This window comes from Schistocerca serialis, chromosome 7 (assembly GCF_023864345.2).
Source record: "Schistocerca serialis cubense isolate TAMUIC-IGC-003099 chromosome 7, iqSchSeri2.2, whole genome shotgun sequence".
In the NCBI taxonomy this organism is placed as follows: Eukaryota; Metazoa; Arthropoda; class Insecta; order Orthoptera; family Acrididae; genus Schistocerca; species Schistocerca serialis.
The window spans coordinates 492,672,246-492,688,417 of NC_064644.1; the positions used below are offsets into that span (position 1 = coordinate 492,672,246).

The following is a 16,172-nucleotide window of genomic DNA, read 5'->3' on the forward strand; positions in this document are numbered from 1 at the left end:
GCGTGGGCTCATGAACTAACTGCTCGAAATAATTTTCAGAGAAGGTGTTTAGCACAATTTCGGATGATATTTTATGCGTACCACCGGAATTGAACACGTATTTTCGCCAACATATCGAGGGTAAATTAAAGTCACCACCAACTATTATCGTATAAGCGAGTACGTGTTTGAAATCAAACTCAAGTTTTCTTCGAACCTTTCAGCAACTGATCATCTGAACTGGCCTCTGCCCATAACTACATCAATATCGGGACAAGTCAAACTACTGCTGACAGCAACAAACAAGCCACCGCCAACTGTGTTTAGCCTATCCATTCGGAACACCGTCACGTTCTTCGCAAAAATTTCGGCTGAGCTTATATCCGGCTTTAGCCAGGTTTCAGTGCCTATAACGATTTGCGCATCAGTGCTTTCTATTAGCGCTTGGAGCTCTGGTAGTTTCCCAACACAGCTACGACAATTTACAACTGTTATACCAATGGTTCCTGTATCTACGTTCTTCCTGTGTTCAGCCTGCACCCTTTGTGACTGAAGCCCTTCTTGTGTTTTCCCGAGACCTTCTAACCTAAAAAACTGCCCAGTCCACGCCACACAGCCCCTGCTACCCGTGTAGCCGCCTCCTGCGTATAGTGGACACCTGGCCTATTCAGCAGAACCCGAAACCCAACCACCCTTTGGCGCAAGTCGAGGAATCTGCAGCCTACACGGTCGCAGAACTGTCTGAGTGTCTGATTCAGACCCTCCACTCGGCTCTGTACCAGAGGTCCGCAATCAGTCCTGTCGTTTATGCTGCAAATGGTCAGCTCTGCTTTCATCTTGTAAGCAAAACTGGCACCCTTTACCAATTCTGTTAGCCGCTCGAAACCAGAGAGAATCTCTTCTGATCCAAAGTGACACACATCATTGGTACCAACGTGAGCAATCACCTTGTGCTCTTCATGGCATCCGGGAGGACCCTTTCCACATCTGGAATGACTCTACCCAGTATTCACACAGAGTGAACATTGGTTTATTACCCTTCTTTTCAGCCAAGTCCCTAAGGGGCCCCATAACGCGCCTAACGTTGGAGCTCCCGACTACTAATAATCCCACCCTCTGTGATTGCCCTGATCTTGCAGGCTGGGTGGTTTCCTCTGAAACAGGCTCAGTGACAGTGTCAGCCACAGACAGCACCTGGAACCTGTTTTTCCGACAAACCGGGTAGGCCTTACGTGCGGCCGACTGGGAAGTCTTTCGTCGCCTGCTTCGCCCCAGGGCGACCTCCCACTCGACCACAGGTATCAGCCTAAGTGCGAGCAAAAACTGGGTTGGCCACCGGAGAGGACAGATCGGGAGACTCGGACGTGCTGGAAGTCCATTGGATCCCCACGGCCGGCCCACAACAGTGGTGCCCGCCCGTCCATACAGCCTCAAGCTGTGTAACCGAGCCTGAAGCTGAGAGCGAAGCGTCACCAACTCGGCTCGCATCCGCACACAACAGTCGCACTCCCTGTCCACACTTAAGACCGTGGAAAATTAAACTATGCAGATAAACGGACTATCGGCACGTGCTGTAGACTCTGACGAAAACGCAGTAACTGTGTCTAATAATACGCAGATATTCAAAAACCTAACTTCCGAAGCACTCAGGTGAAACTAAATAATTCGCTCCTGATTAGGATCTTGTAATATGTCACAAAATCGTTTTACTTTCCAAAGCAAACGAAAACGCGAGAACAGTGGCTATTAGATATTAAATTTATCCGCAGAAACTCAAAAAACCAAACTATTAAAGCACACAGATTACATAATAAAATTCACTCCTGGTTAGGAACTCGTAAATGTCACAAATGCTGTTACTTCTCTGTTGCTGCGTCTGTCTCGATCGGCTACTAATACTGCCATATATAAAAACTTTGTAATATAAATGGTATTCTCCGTCAAAACAAGCAGTTGAACTAGTAAAATTAACTAACATAAGCGTGCGTTAGCGTTGGACACGATGTTTTCGTGATGCTGAAAGTGACTTTACGAGAAGATGATGAAGGGCAGATACACTCCTGGAAATTGAAATAAGAACACCGTGAATTCATTGTCCCAGCAAGGGGAAACTTTATTGACGCATTCCTGGGGTCAGATACATCACATGATCACACTGACAGAACCACAGGCACATAGACACAGGCAACAGAGCATGCACAATGTCGGCACTAGTACAGTGTATATCCACCTTTCGCAGCAATGCAGGCTGCTATTCTCCCATGGAGACGATCGTAGAGATGCTGGATGTAGTCCTGTGGAACGGCTTGCCATGCCATTTCCACCTGGCGCCTCAGTTGGACCAGCGTTCGTGTTGGACGTGCAGACCGCGTGAGACGAGGCTTCATCCAGTCCCAAACATGCTCAATGGGGGACAGATCCGGAGATCTTGCTGGCCAGGGTAGTTGACGTACACCTTCTAGAGCACGTTGGGTGGCACGGGATACATGCGGACGTACATTGTCCTGTTGGAACAGCAAGTTCCCTTGCCGGTCTGGGAATGGTAGAACGATGGGTTCGATGACGGTTTGGATGTACCGTGCACTATTCAGTGTCCCCTCGACGATCACCAGTGGTGTACGGTCAGTGTAGGAGATCGCTCCCCACACCATGATGCCGGGTGTTGGCCCTGTGTGCCTCAGTCGTATGCAGTCCTGATTGTGGCGTTCACCTGCACGGCGCCAAACACGCATACGACCATCATTGGCACCAAGGCAGAAGCGACTCTCATCGCTGAAGACGACACGTCTCCATTCGTCCCTCCATTCACGCCTGTCGCGACACCACTGAAGGCGGGCTGCACGATGTTGGGGCGTGAGCGGAAGACGGCCTAACGGTGTGCGGGACCATAGCCCAGCTTCATGGAGACGGTTGCGAATGGTCTTCGCCGATACCCCAGGAGCAACAGTGTCCCTAATTTGCTGGGAAGTGGCGGTGCAGTCCCCTACGGCACTGTGTAGGATCCTACGGTCTTGGCGTGCATCCGTGCGTCGCTGCGGTCCGGTCCCAGGTCGACGGGCACCTGCACCTTCCGCCGACCACTGGCGACAACATCGATGTACTGTGGAGACCTCACGCCCCACATGTTGAGCAATTCGGCGGTACGTCCACCCGGCCTCCCGCATGCCCACTATACGCCCTCGCTCAAAGTCCGTCAACTGCACATACGGTTCACGTCCACGCTGTCGCGGCATGCTACCAGTGTTAAAGACTGCGATGGAGCTCCGTATGCCACGGCAAACTGGCTGACACTGACGGCGGCGGTGCACAAATGCTGCGCAGCTAGCGCCATTCGACGGCCAACACCGCGGTTCCTGGTGTGTCCGCTGTGCCGTGCGTGTGATCATTGCTTGTACAGCCCTCTCGCAGTGTCCGGAGCAAGTATGGTGGGTCTGACACACCGGTGTCAATGTGTTCTTTTTTCCATTTCCAGGAGTGTATATCAACCAGAGATTGAAAATACTGGTCCGGAAACCACTTAGCCGGAAAAAAAATTAAATTTGCATTGAAATGCTGGCGACAGTAAAATTCTAACAATATTCGTACACAATTTCTTCCACATTATTCGACGTGGATCTTCGTCATTTTTTCACGCTTGCCCCCCTAGCACAAGAAGTCATATTCACAACAGTTGTTCGAGTTGACATTCAAAGATTCCAGATTGTCATTCAAAGCCACAGGCAGCGAGAATTTGTACCAGGAAATCTTCTTCAGTAGCAACATGTGTGTCGCACTTAAGACTTCGCATGATACCACAAGAAGATATCAAGTAGGGTCAAATTAGATGAACGTGCTGGCTGTCCTCTCACCATCCACCATTCAGAGTACATCTGACGTAGGTGCTGAGCTACAGTACGTGGGACTCCATCGAGTTGGAACAACTTAGGTGCATGAACATTGACAGAGATATATTCCAACAATGTGTGGAAACTACATACGCAAAGCATCGACCATAGAACGCTCCAACACCCTGTAACGACACGAACGTAAGCAGATGGTCTCAGTGCCAGAAAGTGGGCCACTTACAGCAATACGCACACCCAGAGTTGCTCAACGGGCGTCGCCGGCTGACCTTCACACTTTGGCACACTGTATACGGCACTTTTGCAGCCACAAAGCCACAACGGGACCGTTTCCACACAAAGAAATACTGGCCCTACAGACAGGCTGAGCATGAGTGGAAACAGCGAATCACTGTGTCGTCATAGTGGCGCTGTCCAACGTGAGGTCACAGCCACTCTTCCGTCATCCTGGCAGGACTGCCTGCCAAGCGATCCAGACACCGCCTGATGGGTCGAGGGGTGAAATGAGGCCCTCCCGACAACGGACCCACTGGGTCAGTGGCCAGGTCAGTCGCCGCCTGTCTGCAGCTGATCCGAGGTTCGCTCCCTGAACAACTACGCCCGTCATTTGCCACGGCCAGGAAGAAGTCAGCGTCCCACACTCAGCCGGCCATGTCAGCCTGCCGTGTCAACCATGATGTTGCTCTGTCATGTCTGGGCCGTTTACTACGCCTGGACCGCGCTATGCCGGGACCGCGCTAAGCGTAGCTGTGGCCAAATACAACACTTTGCTGCTGTGTGGTCTGTGGGTCAAAGTCAACCTTCCAGCTCCGCCTGAAGTAGGCTTGAGTTGTACTACGAACTGCCGGGTGTAATAAAGGGATTATATAGACTCGGAGGGGCTTCTGATCCACTCCGACCCATCATCCTCCACTCTACAAACCCTTGGTTCAACACAATGCAGAAATCCCTTCAGCCACTGTCGCTATGGAAGCGTAATAGGCGTTCGAGATAAGTAAGGGAACTTACAAGGAACAGCAAAATACGGCCAGACTGCAAGACAACAGTTTGTAGTTAAGAGGAAAATGGTTCAAATGGCTCTGAGCACTATGGGACTTTACTTCTGAGGTCATCAGTCCCCTAGAACTTAGAACTACTTAAACCTAACTAATCTAAGGACATCACATACATACATGCCCGAGGCAGGATTCGAGCCTGCGACTGTAGCGGTCGCGCGGTTTCAGACTGTAGCGCCTAGAACCGCTCGGCCACTCCCGCTGACCCTAGATTTTATGAAGGGAAATATGCCGCAGCATATCGACCGCCAAGCGTTGGCATTTCTCACATCAGCCAGATTCGACACAAACAAGATCGGAAGCAGGGAAACATTAATCCAGGAATATCATATCGAGATCGGATCCTGTAAAGGGAAGTTTTGTGTGTGGGCTACTGACTGTGCGATAGTAGCTCAGCATTGCACACGGAAGACAAGGTTCCGTGTTTTTGTCTGATTCGAACACACAGTTTTAATCTGTACAGTTGTTTATAAAATTTTTTTCAACTAGCTCAGCCACAATTCACTGCGAGACCTTGGAAACCACAACCGTACACGTTGAAGTTGTTCAGTACTAAAACAGTGACGATACATTGGAGCCAGAGAGCCAGACGTCCATCCATAATTGTGGACGGAGTATCACAACTGCACAAAACCTGCTGCCGAACGTAAGAACACTGACTTGGCCCAGAAAATTGCTAGGGGACCAGATGTACGAAGGTGAAACACTGCATTAATTTGCCCGATCAAGAAAGGAATCTGTCTTAAATTGATTATTGTGAACTGAGTATTATAGATTAGGTTCCGAGACGTGATAGGAAAATATCCAGCCATCTTACCCAAGAGGTAAACCTGCCCGGATAACTGCGCATGTTAGAGTGCGGCTTCTGGGATGAGGAGATCCACTGGTCCCAGATCGAATCCTGCCAGCAGATTAACGACGAGGGTCGGTGTGCCAGGCAGCCAGGATGTGGTTTTTAGGCGGTTCCCCACATAATAATAGGTGAATATCGGGCTGGTAGCCAAGTCTCACCTCAGTTACACGATTCTCAAACACTGCCAGCAGACAGTTGGAGTACACATGACGTGTCCCGGGGGATGACGGGGTGGCTATAGGAACGACATCCGGCCACCTCTTAAACTCACCACGCCACATCCGTTAATAATCGTGCCAACCCTGCGCCTAAGCAGGACAAACGCACAAGAGAAAGAAGAAACAGGAAACCTTAGACAAGCAGTATGGTAGAAGAATTTCATGTTGTTGACGAGCAATGTGAGAACCAGATATTCTGCAAAAGGGTAGCAACAGTTACAAAAAACTGCGACATATGGCGGCGAGTGAAACGTAAATACTCCCGACTTCTGACGAGTTTGTGCCATAAAAGCACGTACATCGAACGAAATTCTGAATATGGATTTTTTTCTTTGGGCTCTTGTCTAAAGAAGATTTTGGATAACAATACATGTTTGTAATGTTCGAAGAAATCTCTGGCTTTCAACCAGTGGCTGTCAACTACACTCCACGATATTTTAGCTGAAACATGCTAATCATCCTCAGGTGAGTTCTCGGAGATTGGCTAATACTTGTATTAGTGGATGGATTTGGCGAGAATGTGAGTCTGTACCTAAATGAACAATTGTGATTATCTGCTGCTGACCACTGAACGGTCACTTCCAAAGTGGTGCTATGGGCACAGGTTTTAAAGCTATGAACGTTACTGCTGAGCGATGATGGCAGCAAGGAGAAATAGACCGCATAGTGATTAGAGGTGTATATATACCAGGTGGATCTGGGGATGAGAGTGGCAGCCACAAAATCTATCATTACACAGTAAAAAGAAACAGAAGATCCTTGTAGCAGTCAGAGGTAAATTTATTCCGGAACTCAAATCATACGACTGTGACGTGCCTTCCCTCACGATTAAATGTTTAAATACACCCTATGGAAAAGTTTCTGACGCGGGTGAAGAGGATAGGTAGACACATTTTCTAATATCCTGCCTCACTGGCGATATGTAGACAGACTCGGTGAATAGCGGCGACACTATTTGTACAGCGCGTAGTTCCGCCTTCGGAAGCTGCGAATCCAGGCGTCGCGGCAAAACGTCTATTGGGAAAGGCTGTTAGCTCTCTATAGAAAAAAAGTACCCACCCCAGCGAGTTTATCGGCAGCTCGAATCTCGTCGTCTAGGCTTCCGTTAAACTGACTCTCTAATGTACGCTAAGGAAAAAGAAAAAGAACTACTGATCATGAAGGTATTATCTGAATGAGACGGAAATCGTATGATGTAATGTACTCGCACTTGTACAAACATACAAATGATTACAGTTTCCTAAAAACTGGATAATTTATTCAAGGAAAAGAGTTTCACAAATAGAGCTAATCAATAACGCGTGGGCCACCTCTGGTCCTTACGCAATGAGTTATTCGGCTTGCCATTGATTCATAGGTTGGTTGGATGTCCTCCTGAGGAATATTATGGCAAACTCTGTCCAAATGGCGCGTTAGATCGTTAACTCCCAAGCTGTTTGTAGGGTACTCCCCGTTCTCAGTTCGGGAGAGATCGTGTGACCTTGCTGGCTAAGTACGATTTAGTAAGCATGAAGACAAGCAGTAAAGATTCTCGTCCTGTGCGAGGGGGTATTATTTTGCTGAAATGTAAGTCCAGAATGATATGCCACGAAGGGTAACCAAACGGCGTGTGGAATACCGTTGGTGTACAGCTGTGCTCTAAGTGTGCAGCGGATAACAACCAAAGGGGTCGTGCTATGAAAAGAAATTTGCATTCCAGACTATTGCTCCCGTTTGTCGGGCCATATGGTGGTTCACAGGTTGGTATTCCACCACTGTCCAGGTCATCTTTAGACACGTCTTCGCTGGTCGTCGGGGCTCAGTTCCACACAAGATGCATCGCTGAAGACAATTCTACCCTGCTCAACAAGATTCTCCCCAATTCAGAACGTATGGAGCATTAGAGGCAACGGAAAAAGCATGCAAAGTTCAGAAGAACGCGAAATCCTGAAGATTGGCTAAAATTTACAGACGCGCGAAATTTGGCACGGATGCCTTTAATAGGCTCCACAACGAAACATTGTCTCGAAATTTGGTAGAAAATCCGAAGAAATTCTGGTTGTATGTAAAGTACACAAGCGGCAAGACGCAGTCAATACCTTCGCTGCGCAGTGCTGATGGTACTGTTACCGACGACTGTGCCGCTAAAGCGGAGTTATTCAATGCAGTTTTCCGAAATTCCTTCACCAGGGAAGGCGAATGGAATATTTCAGAATTTGAAACAAGAATAGCTGATAGCATGAGTTTCTTAGAAGTAAACACCTTAGGGGTTGCGAAGAAACTCAAATCGCTTGATACGGGCAAGTCTCCAGGTCCAGATTGTATACCGATTAGGTTCATTTCAGATTACTCTGATACAATAGTTCCCTACTTAGCAATCATATACAACCGCTCGCTCACCGATAGATCTGTACCTACAGATTGGAAAATTGCGCAGGTCGCATCAGTGTTTAAGAAGGGTAGTAGGAATAATCCATCGAACTACAGACCTATATCATTGACGTCTGTTTGCAGTAGGGTTTTGGAGCATATACTGTATTCAAACATTATGAATCAGCTCGAAGGGAACGATCTATTGATACGTAATCAGCATGGTTTCAGAAAACATCGTTCTTGTGCAACGCAGCTAGCTCTTTATTCGCACGAAGTAAAGGCCGCTATCGACAAGGGATCTCAGGTTGATTCCGTATTTCTAGATTTCCGGAAAGCTTTTGACACCGTTCCTCACAAGCGACTTCTAATAAAGCTGCGGGCCTACGGGGTATCGTCTCAGTTGTGCGACTGGATTCGTGATTTCCTGTCAGGAAGGTCGCAGTTCGTAGTAATAGACGGCAAATCATCGAGTAAAACTGAAGTGTTACAAGGGGTTCCCCAGGGAAGCGTCCTGGGACCTCTGCTGTTCCTGATCTATATAAATGACCTGGGTGACAATCTGAGCAGTTCTCTTGTTCGCAGATGATGCTGTAATTTACCGTCTAGTAAGGGCATCCGAAGACCAGTATCAGTTGCAAAGCGATTTAGAAAAGATTGCTGTATGGTGTGGCAGGTGACAGTTGACGGTAAACAACGAAAAGTGTGAGGTGATCCACATGAGTTCCAAAAGAAATCGGTTGGAATTCGATTAGACGATAAATAGTACAATTCTCAAGGCTGTCAATTCAACTAAGTACCTGGGTGTTAAAATTACGAACAACTTCAGTTGGAAAGACCACATAGATAATATTGTGGGGAAGGCGAGCCAAAGGTTGCGTTTCATTGGCAGGACACTTAGAAGATGCAACAAGTCCACTAAAGAGACAGCTTACACTACACTCGTTCGTGCTCTGTTAGACTATTGCTGCGCGGTGTGGGATCCTTACCAGGTGGGATTGACGCAGGACATCGAAAGGTGCAAAAAAGGGCAGCTCGTTTTGTATTATCACGTAATAGGGGAGAGAGTGTGGCAGATATGATACACGAGTTGGGATGGAAGTCATTAAAGCAAAGACGTTTTTCGTCGCCGCGAGATCTATTTACGAAATTTCAGTCACCAACTTTCTCTTCCGAATACGAAAATATTTTGTTCAGCCCAACCTATATAGGTAGGAATGATCATCAAAATAAAATAAGAGAAATCAGAGTTCGAACGGAAAGGTTTAGGTGTTCGTTTTTCCCGCGCGCTGTTCGGGAGTGGAATGGTAGAGAGACAGTATGATTGTGGTTCGATGAGCCCTCTGCCAAGCACTTAAATGTGAATTGCAGAGTAATCATGTAGATGTAGATGTAGATAGGCAGTACCCTCTAACCAGATCGGAATTTTAACGATCTAACACGAAAGTTGGACAAAATGCGGCATAATATCCTTCAGAAGGACACCTGTCAATTCTGTCAATCAGTGGCAAGGCGAATAACTGAATGCTTAGGGGCGAGAGCTGGGCCAATGCGTTATTGACTTGTAACGCTCTTTCTCTTGAATAAATCTTCCAGTTTTTCTGAAATCGTAATCATTTCTTTGTCTGTATATGTACGTCACATCCACCGTTCTTTTTTTTTTGTGTACAGTTGCTGTCTCATTCTCAAGCCTTTTCAATACAAGGAGTATACAGCCAACCTGCTGGATAAGTTTACTGCAATCGGTTGAATGTATGCTTTGTAATATTGAAAATTTGTTTACAGTTGCTGCTGTCAGCTATGTTTAAAACTGTCTTTCTTATTTACCTAGACTTTTTTGGAACTCGGTTTAATTGAGTGTTGTTGGGAAAGATGATTCCGACTTTGTGTCACTTGTACTTATTTGGGCTCAGGTAAAGTGCAGTCTTGATGTTCACTTCCTACAGTACTCTCGGCCATCGACTTAGCATCCAAATTGGTTTCCACACGCAACGTGATTCTCAGCGGTGACCTTCATTCTTAAGTCGTCGGCAAACGGACCGTGCATCCGAATGTTGAGCATTGAGCGTGCCGCGTTTCTGATGTCATAGTGTGGAATAGCACGTTCGGGAGTCTTTCCGAACGTGCAGAGCAGTATGTGGCATGTCAGATATTCTGAGCATGCGTCTGAGCGTTGAACAATGAGGTGGCACAACGCCATCTACGTCACACGCACGCCGTCTCCCTTCAGTACAGAGTTGTGAGGCGCCATATTGCCATTCATTTCAAGCGTATATGCACATATACCGTTTCTGAGCACCAGCAAACTGAGAATCACTGGAAAACCCATTGTTAATTGTGTGATTCGTTCCAATAAAAGAATGAGAAATAATATATTCGTGGCAAAAGAATTATTGTATCTTGCGTATTATGAGAGTAGGCTATTTGAAGACAGCAACACACTGAAGATTCACACAAAACGCATTGTTCTTGGTACAATTTGTTATAATTAAATTTCAGTTAGTATCAAATCTACGATTAAGGTTTTCAGCAAGGTTAACACACTTTAATTAGATACAGAAGTAGTGTTGTTGCTTTAGCATAATGAGAAGCGTCTCTGTTGTGTATAGAGTTTGTTGGGGCGGTGTTTCGCGTATTGACACTTCTAATTTTTTTCCTAACATTCGCGTTTTTATTACGTTCTGATTCTTTATTATTAGTTTAATACAAGTATATATCATAATATTTGATGTTATGTAAATATAAGTTCACCTTTTTTTGAGGGGTGACTTTGTTCGATTGGCTTAATCGACAGGATAGCTTGCGCTACTTGTATAAAGATATTTTGCTCCTTTTTCTTTTACGTTTCAGAATTCACATGTTGCAAAGATTATGCTACTGGGTAGGAACGGTGATCAAGTAAGACTGAGCTTGGGGTTTTACTAAAATGTGGGAATGATGAAATAACGTTTATCTTATGCGGAAAAGTATTCCACATTTGTAACGCACTGTTGGTAATGGAACTTTTTTAAGCCTCTGTCATGGACATGGTACTTTGCTTTTCGTGGACGGTGGAGGAAATGTGCGTTTTAATAGCGCTAACGTGCGAATTTTACACGCGGCCGTTGAGTAAACAGTGTGATTCACGAACTAGAAACATCCCTCAACTGCCGCTGGAGTGTGTTGCGATCGCGTATACCATGTTGGGGCCCACGTACCGTATGCACAAGTCGCATCGTGTCTGGGTGTTCAGCAACACTTTGAAATCGGCACGCTCAACGTTAACATTCGACAGCACAGTCCGTGTGCCGACAGCTTTAGGCTACGGTAAGAAATGTTGATCAGGTTAGTATACCTCTGAATCTCATTCAGAATGTTCGTCTTCTGCGTTCCAGGACAAGAAACGGTTCAGCACATTTGCTTTCCTGGCCGTCGTGGAGGAGGAATGGGAAGGTGCTTTCATCACGGACATGCCAACTGGAATCCTGGAAAGCGGACACGTCAACCGCGTGCCGCTCATCGCTGGCTTTAATTCTGCCGAGGGTCTGGCCACCGTTAACGGTCGGTACTTATTCCCGTTATCATCGTGCTGCTGATTCAGATATTACGCACAGGATATGTGTAATTTATGGAGTCCGACTGCATCATCTATATATTCTACATATTCCTCAAAATCTGTCCTAGTTATTAATTCGAGTGCGAAAGTTATGCCCCAGTTTCATAAATATTTGTGGGACATACTATATATTGAAAACTCTATGACGGACATCCCACTAGCTACAACGTGACGTGCTGTCTTACCATGAGACACTGTACAACATGCTAAAAGTGATTCACACAAAATATGTTCTAACGTGTTCTGTCTCTTCAATAAGAGTATTTTTGACGCTTCCCATTTTAACCCCTGATGTTGATCTTGATTGCTCCAAAGCCTAACAGACCATAACCAATTCGAGGGTCACCTCTAAACTTGCCCATAACAGTGTACTTGTAGTTGTTGTTGTGGTCTTCAGTCCTGAGACTGGTCTGATGCAGCTCTCCATGCTACTCTATCCTGTGCCAGCTTCTTCATCTCCCTGTACCCACTGCAACCTAAATCCTTCTGGATCTGCTTGGTTTAGTCATCTCTTGGTCTTCCTCTACGATTTTTACCCTCCACGCTGCCCTAAATTGGTGATCCCTTGATGCCTCAGAGCAAGTCCTACCACCCGATCCCTTCTTCTAGTCAAGGTGTGCCACAAATTTCTATTCAGTAACTCCTCATTAGTTATGTGATCTACCGATCTAATACTCAGCATTCTTCTGTAGCACGACATTTCGAAAGCTTCTATTCTTTTCTTGTCCAATCTATTTATCGTCCACGTTTCACTTCCACACATGGCTACACTCCATACAAATACATTCAGAAACGACTTCCTGACGCTTAAATCTATACTCGATGTTAACAAATTTCCCTTCTTCAGAAACGCTTTCCTTTCCATTGCCAGTCTACCTTTTATACCCTCTCTACTTCGACCATCATCAGTTATTTTGCTCCCCAAATAGCAAAACACATTTACTACTTTAAGTGTCTCATTTCCTAATCTAATACACTCAGCATCACCCGATTTGACTACATTCCATTATCTTCGTTTTGCTTTTGTTTATGTTCATCTTATAACCTCCTTTCAAGACACTGCCCATTCCGTTCAGCTACTCCTCCAGGTCCTTTGCTGTCTCTGACAGAATTACAATGTCATCGGGGAACCTCAAAGTTTTTATTTTTTCTCCATGGATTTTAATTCCTACTCCGAATTTTTCTTTTGTTTCCTTTACTGCTTGTTCAATATACAGACTGAATAACATTGGGGAGAGGCTACAACCCTTTCTCACTCCCTTCCCAACCACTGCTTCCCTTTCATGCCCCTCGACTCTTATAACTGCCATCTGCTTTCTGTACAAGTTGTAAATAGCCTTTCGCTCCCTGTATTTTACCCCTGCCACCTTCAGAATTTGAAAGAGAGTATTCCGGTCAACATTGTCAAACGCTTTCCCTAAGTCTACAAATGCTAGAAACGTAGGTTTGCCTTTCCGTAATCTGTTTTTCTAAGATAAGTCGTAGGGTCAGTATTGCTTCACGTGTTCCAACATTTCTACGGAATCCAAACTGATCTTCCCCGAGGTCGGCTTCTACCAGTTTTTCCATTCGCCTGTAAAGAATTCGTCTTAGTATTTTGCAGTCGTGGCTTATTAAACTGATTGTTCGGTAATTTTCACATCCGTCAACACCTGCTTTCTTTGGGATTGGAATTATTATATTCTTCTTGAAGTCTGAGGGTATATCGCCTGTCTCATACATCTTGCCCACCAGATGGTAGAGTTTTGTCAGGGCTGGCTCTCCCAAGGCTATCAGTAGTTCTAATGGAATGTTGTCTATTCCCGGGGCCTTGTTTCGGCTTAGGTCTTTCAGTGCCCTCATAACGTACATTATCCAAACAACTGAGACGCATCGCTCATAAAAAGTTAAGATCCACCTGATAGCACTGTTATGCTCACTATAGTGAGAAAGAATTGGGGGGGGGACTCTGAATGAAATAGTCAGTCTAATGAGCATAGGATACGGGCTGTGGGTAAACCGGAAAAGAACGAAAGTAGTGAGTAGTCGCTGAAATGAGATAAGTGGTAAGCTGAACCTCAAATTTTGGGGGAAACGTCGTATATGAAGTGATGGAATTCTGCTACGTTGGAAACAAATGACCCATGATGAATGAAGAAAGGATGATATGAAAAGCAGACTAGTAACGGCAGAGAGGGCTTTTCTCGCTAAAGTAAGTCGGCTAGCGTCAAAGAGGAAATTTCTGAAAACATACCTCTGGAGCATAACATTGAACAGAAGTGAATCAAGGCCTCTGGGAATACCGACAAAGAAGGTTCTTATATGTGGTGTTACTGAATATGTAAATGAGTCTAAGAACGTTTCTGTTCATCGCTGATTCATTTTTGCTGTCTTTAAATGATTTCGTTATTTAACAGGATTTATAAGACAAGAAATGAGAAACGTATCTACAGGATAGTTAGGTAAGGATTATGTGTAACACACTGACAACAAGAAGGGCAAGGATGATTGGATATGTGTTGAGACATCATGGAATAATTTCCATGGTGGTAGAAGACGAAGCTGCAGAGGGTAAAAACTGTAGAGGAAGTTAAAGATTGGAACACATCCAAGAAATAATTGCGGATGTTGGTTGTAAGTAGTACTCTGAGATGAGGAGATTTGCAGAGAAACGGAAGTTGTGGCCAGCTGCATCAAACCAGTCAGAAAGATCTTCCCCCTCCTATCCCAAAAAAAGTTTTCCTGGGCTTTCTGGTACACCAAATCTACTACCTAAACTTGAGAAATTATGTCTCCGCTATACAGCTGTAAATCCTAACTATACCCGCCTTTATTTCAACCAATCTCCTCTGGTTATAATATGACCACAAAGTAAATTCCATTGCTTATCAGTGGATCAGACACATCTTGCAGATAACAATAAAGAAAAAAAAGCTTACAAATCTCAGGAGTGCTGTGACCTGTTTCTCAAGCTAATGTACATAAAATTGCCACTCGAATGAGAATCCAGAGTGAATAATGAAACACTACGAAAATTTTTCTTCTTCCTTTTATACGGAGATGTTATGATACAAATGGGAATAAATATATGAAATATACTATAATAATACGTTATATTTCATCTCGACCTTGGTGCAGATGAACGCTAAGTCCACTCAGCAGTAACATATTGCAATCTAGTCATCAAAATATTTAGCCTACTCCCACTAGTACACTACTGGCCACTAAAATTGCTATCCCAAGAAGAAATGCAGATGATAAACGGGTATTCAAAAAATGGTTCAAATGGCTCTGAGCACTATGGGGCTTAACATCTATGGTCATCAGTCCCCTAGAACTTAGAACTACTTAAACCTAACTAACCTAAGGACATCACACAACACCCAGCCATCACGAGGCAGAGAAAATCCCTGACCCCGCAGGGAATCGAACCCGGGAACCCGGGTAAACGGGTATTCATTGGACAAATATATTATACTAGAACTGACATGTGATTACATTTTCACGCAATTTGGGTGCATAGATCATAAGAAATCATTACCCAGAACAACCACCTCTGGCCGTAATAACGGCCTTGACACGCCTGGGCATTAAGTCCAACAGAGCTTGGATCGCGTGTACAGGTACAGCTGCCCATGCAGCTTCAACACAATACTACAGTCCATCAAGAGTAGTGACTGGCGTATTGTGACGAGCCAGTTGCACGGCCGCCATTGACCAGACGCTTTCAATTGGTGAGAGATCTGGAGAATATGTTGGCCAGGGCAGCACTCGAACATTTTCTGTATCCAGAAAGGTACGTACAGGACCTGCCACATGCGGTCGTGCATTATCCTGCTGAAATGTAGGGTTTCACAGAGATCGAATGAAGGGTAGAGCCACGGGTCGTAACACACCTCAAATGTAACGTCCACTGTTCAAAGTGCTGGCAATGCGAACAATAGGTGACCGAGACTTGTAACCAATGACACCCCATACCATCACGCCGGGTGATGACAAATACACGCTTCCAATGTTCGTTCATCGCGATGTCGCCAGACACGGATGCGACCATCATGATGCTGTAAACAGAACCTGGATTCATCCGAAAAAATGACGTTTTGCCATTCGTGCACCCAGGTTCGTCGTTGAGTACACTATCGCAGGCGCTCCTGTCTGTGATGCGGCGTCAAGGGTAACGGCAGCCATGGTCTCCGAGCTGATAGTCCATGCTGGTGCAAACGTCGTCAAACTGTTCGTGCATATGGTTATTGTCTTGCAAACGTCCCCATCTGTTGACTCAGGGATCGAGACGTGGCTGCA

General features: G+C 45.5%; 1 protein-coding gene across 1 annotated transcript in view; it reads left to right on the forward strand.

Moving 5' to 3' along the window:
• The window catches only part of LOC126413174 (cholinesterase 1-like), a 187,428-nt gene that overhangs the window by 119,605 nt on the left and 51,651 nt on the right, over nucleotides 1-16,172 (forward strand). Inside the window, exon 6 of the mRNA XM_050083069.1 lies at nucleotides 11,671-11,836. Within this exon, the coding sequence (XP_049939026.1) occupies nucleotides 11,671-11,836 (166 nt within the window). The remainder of the gene's footprint in view (nucleotides 1-11,670; nucleotides 11,837-16,172) is intronic.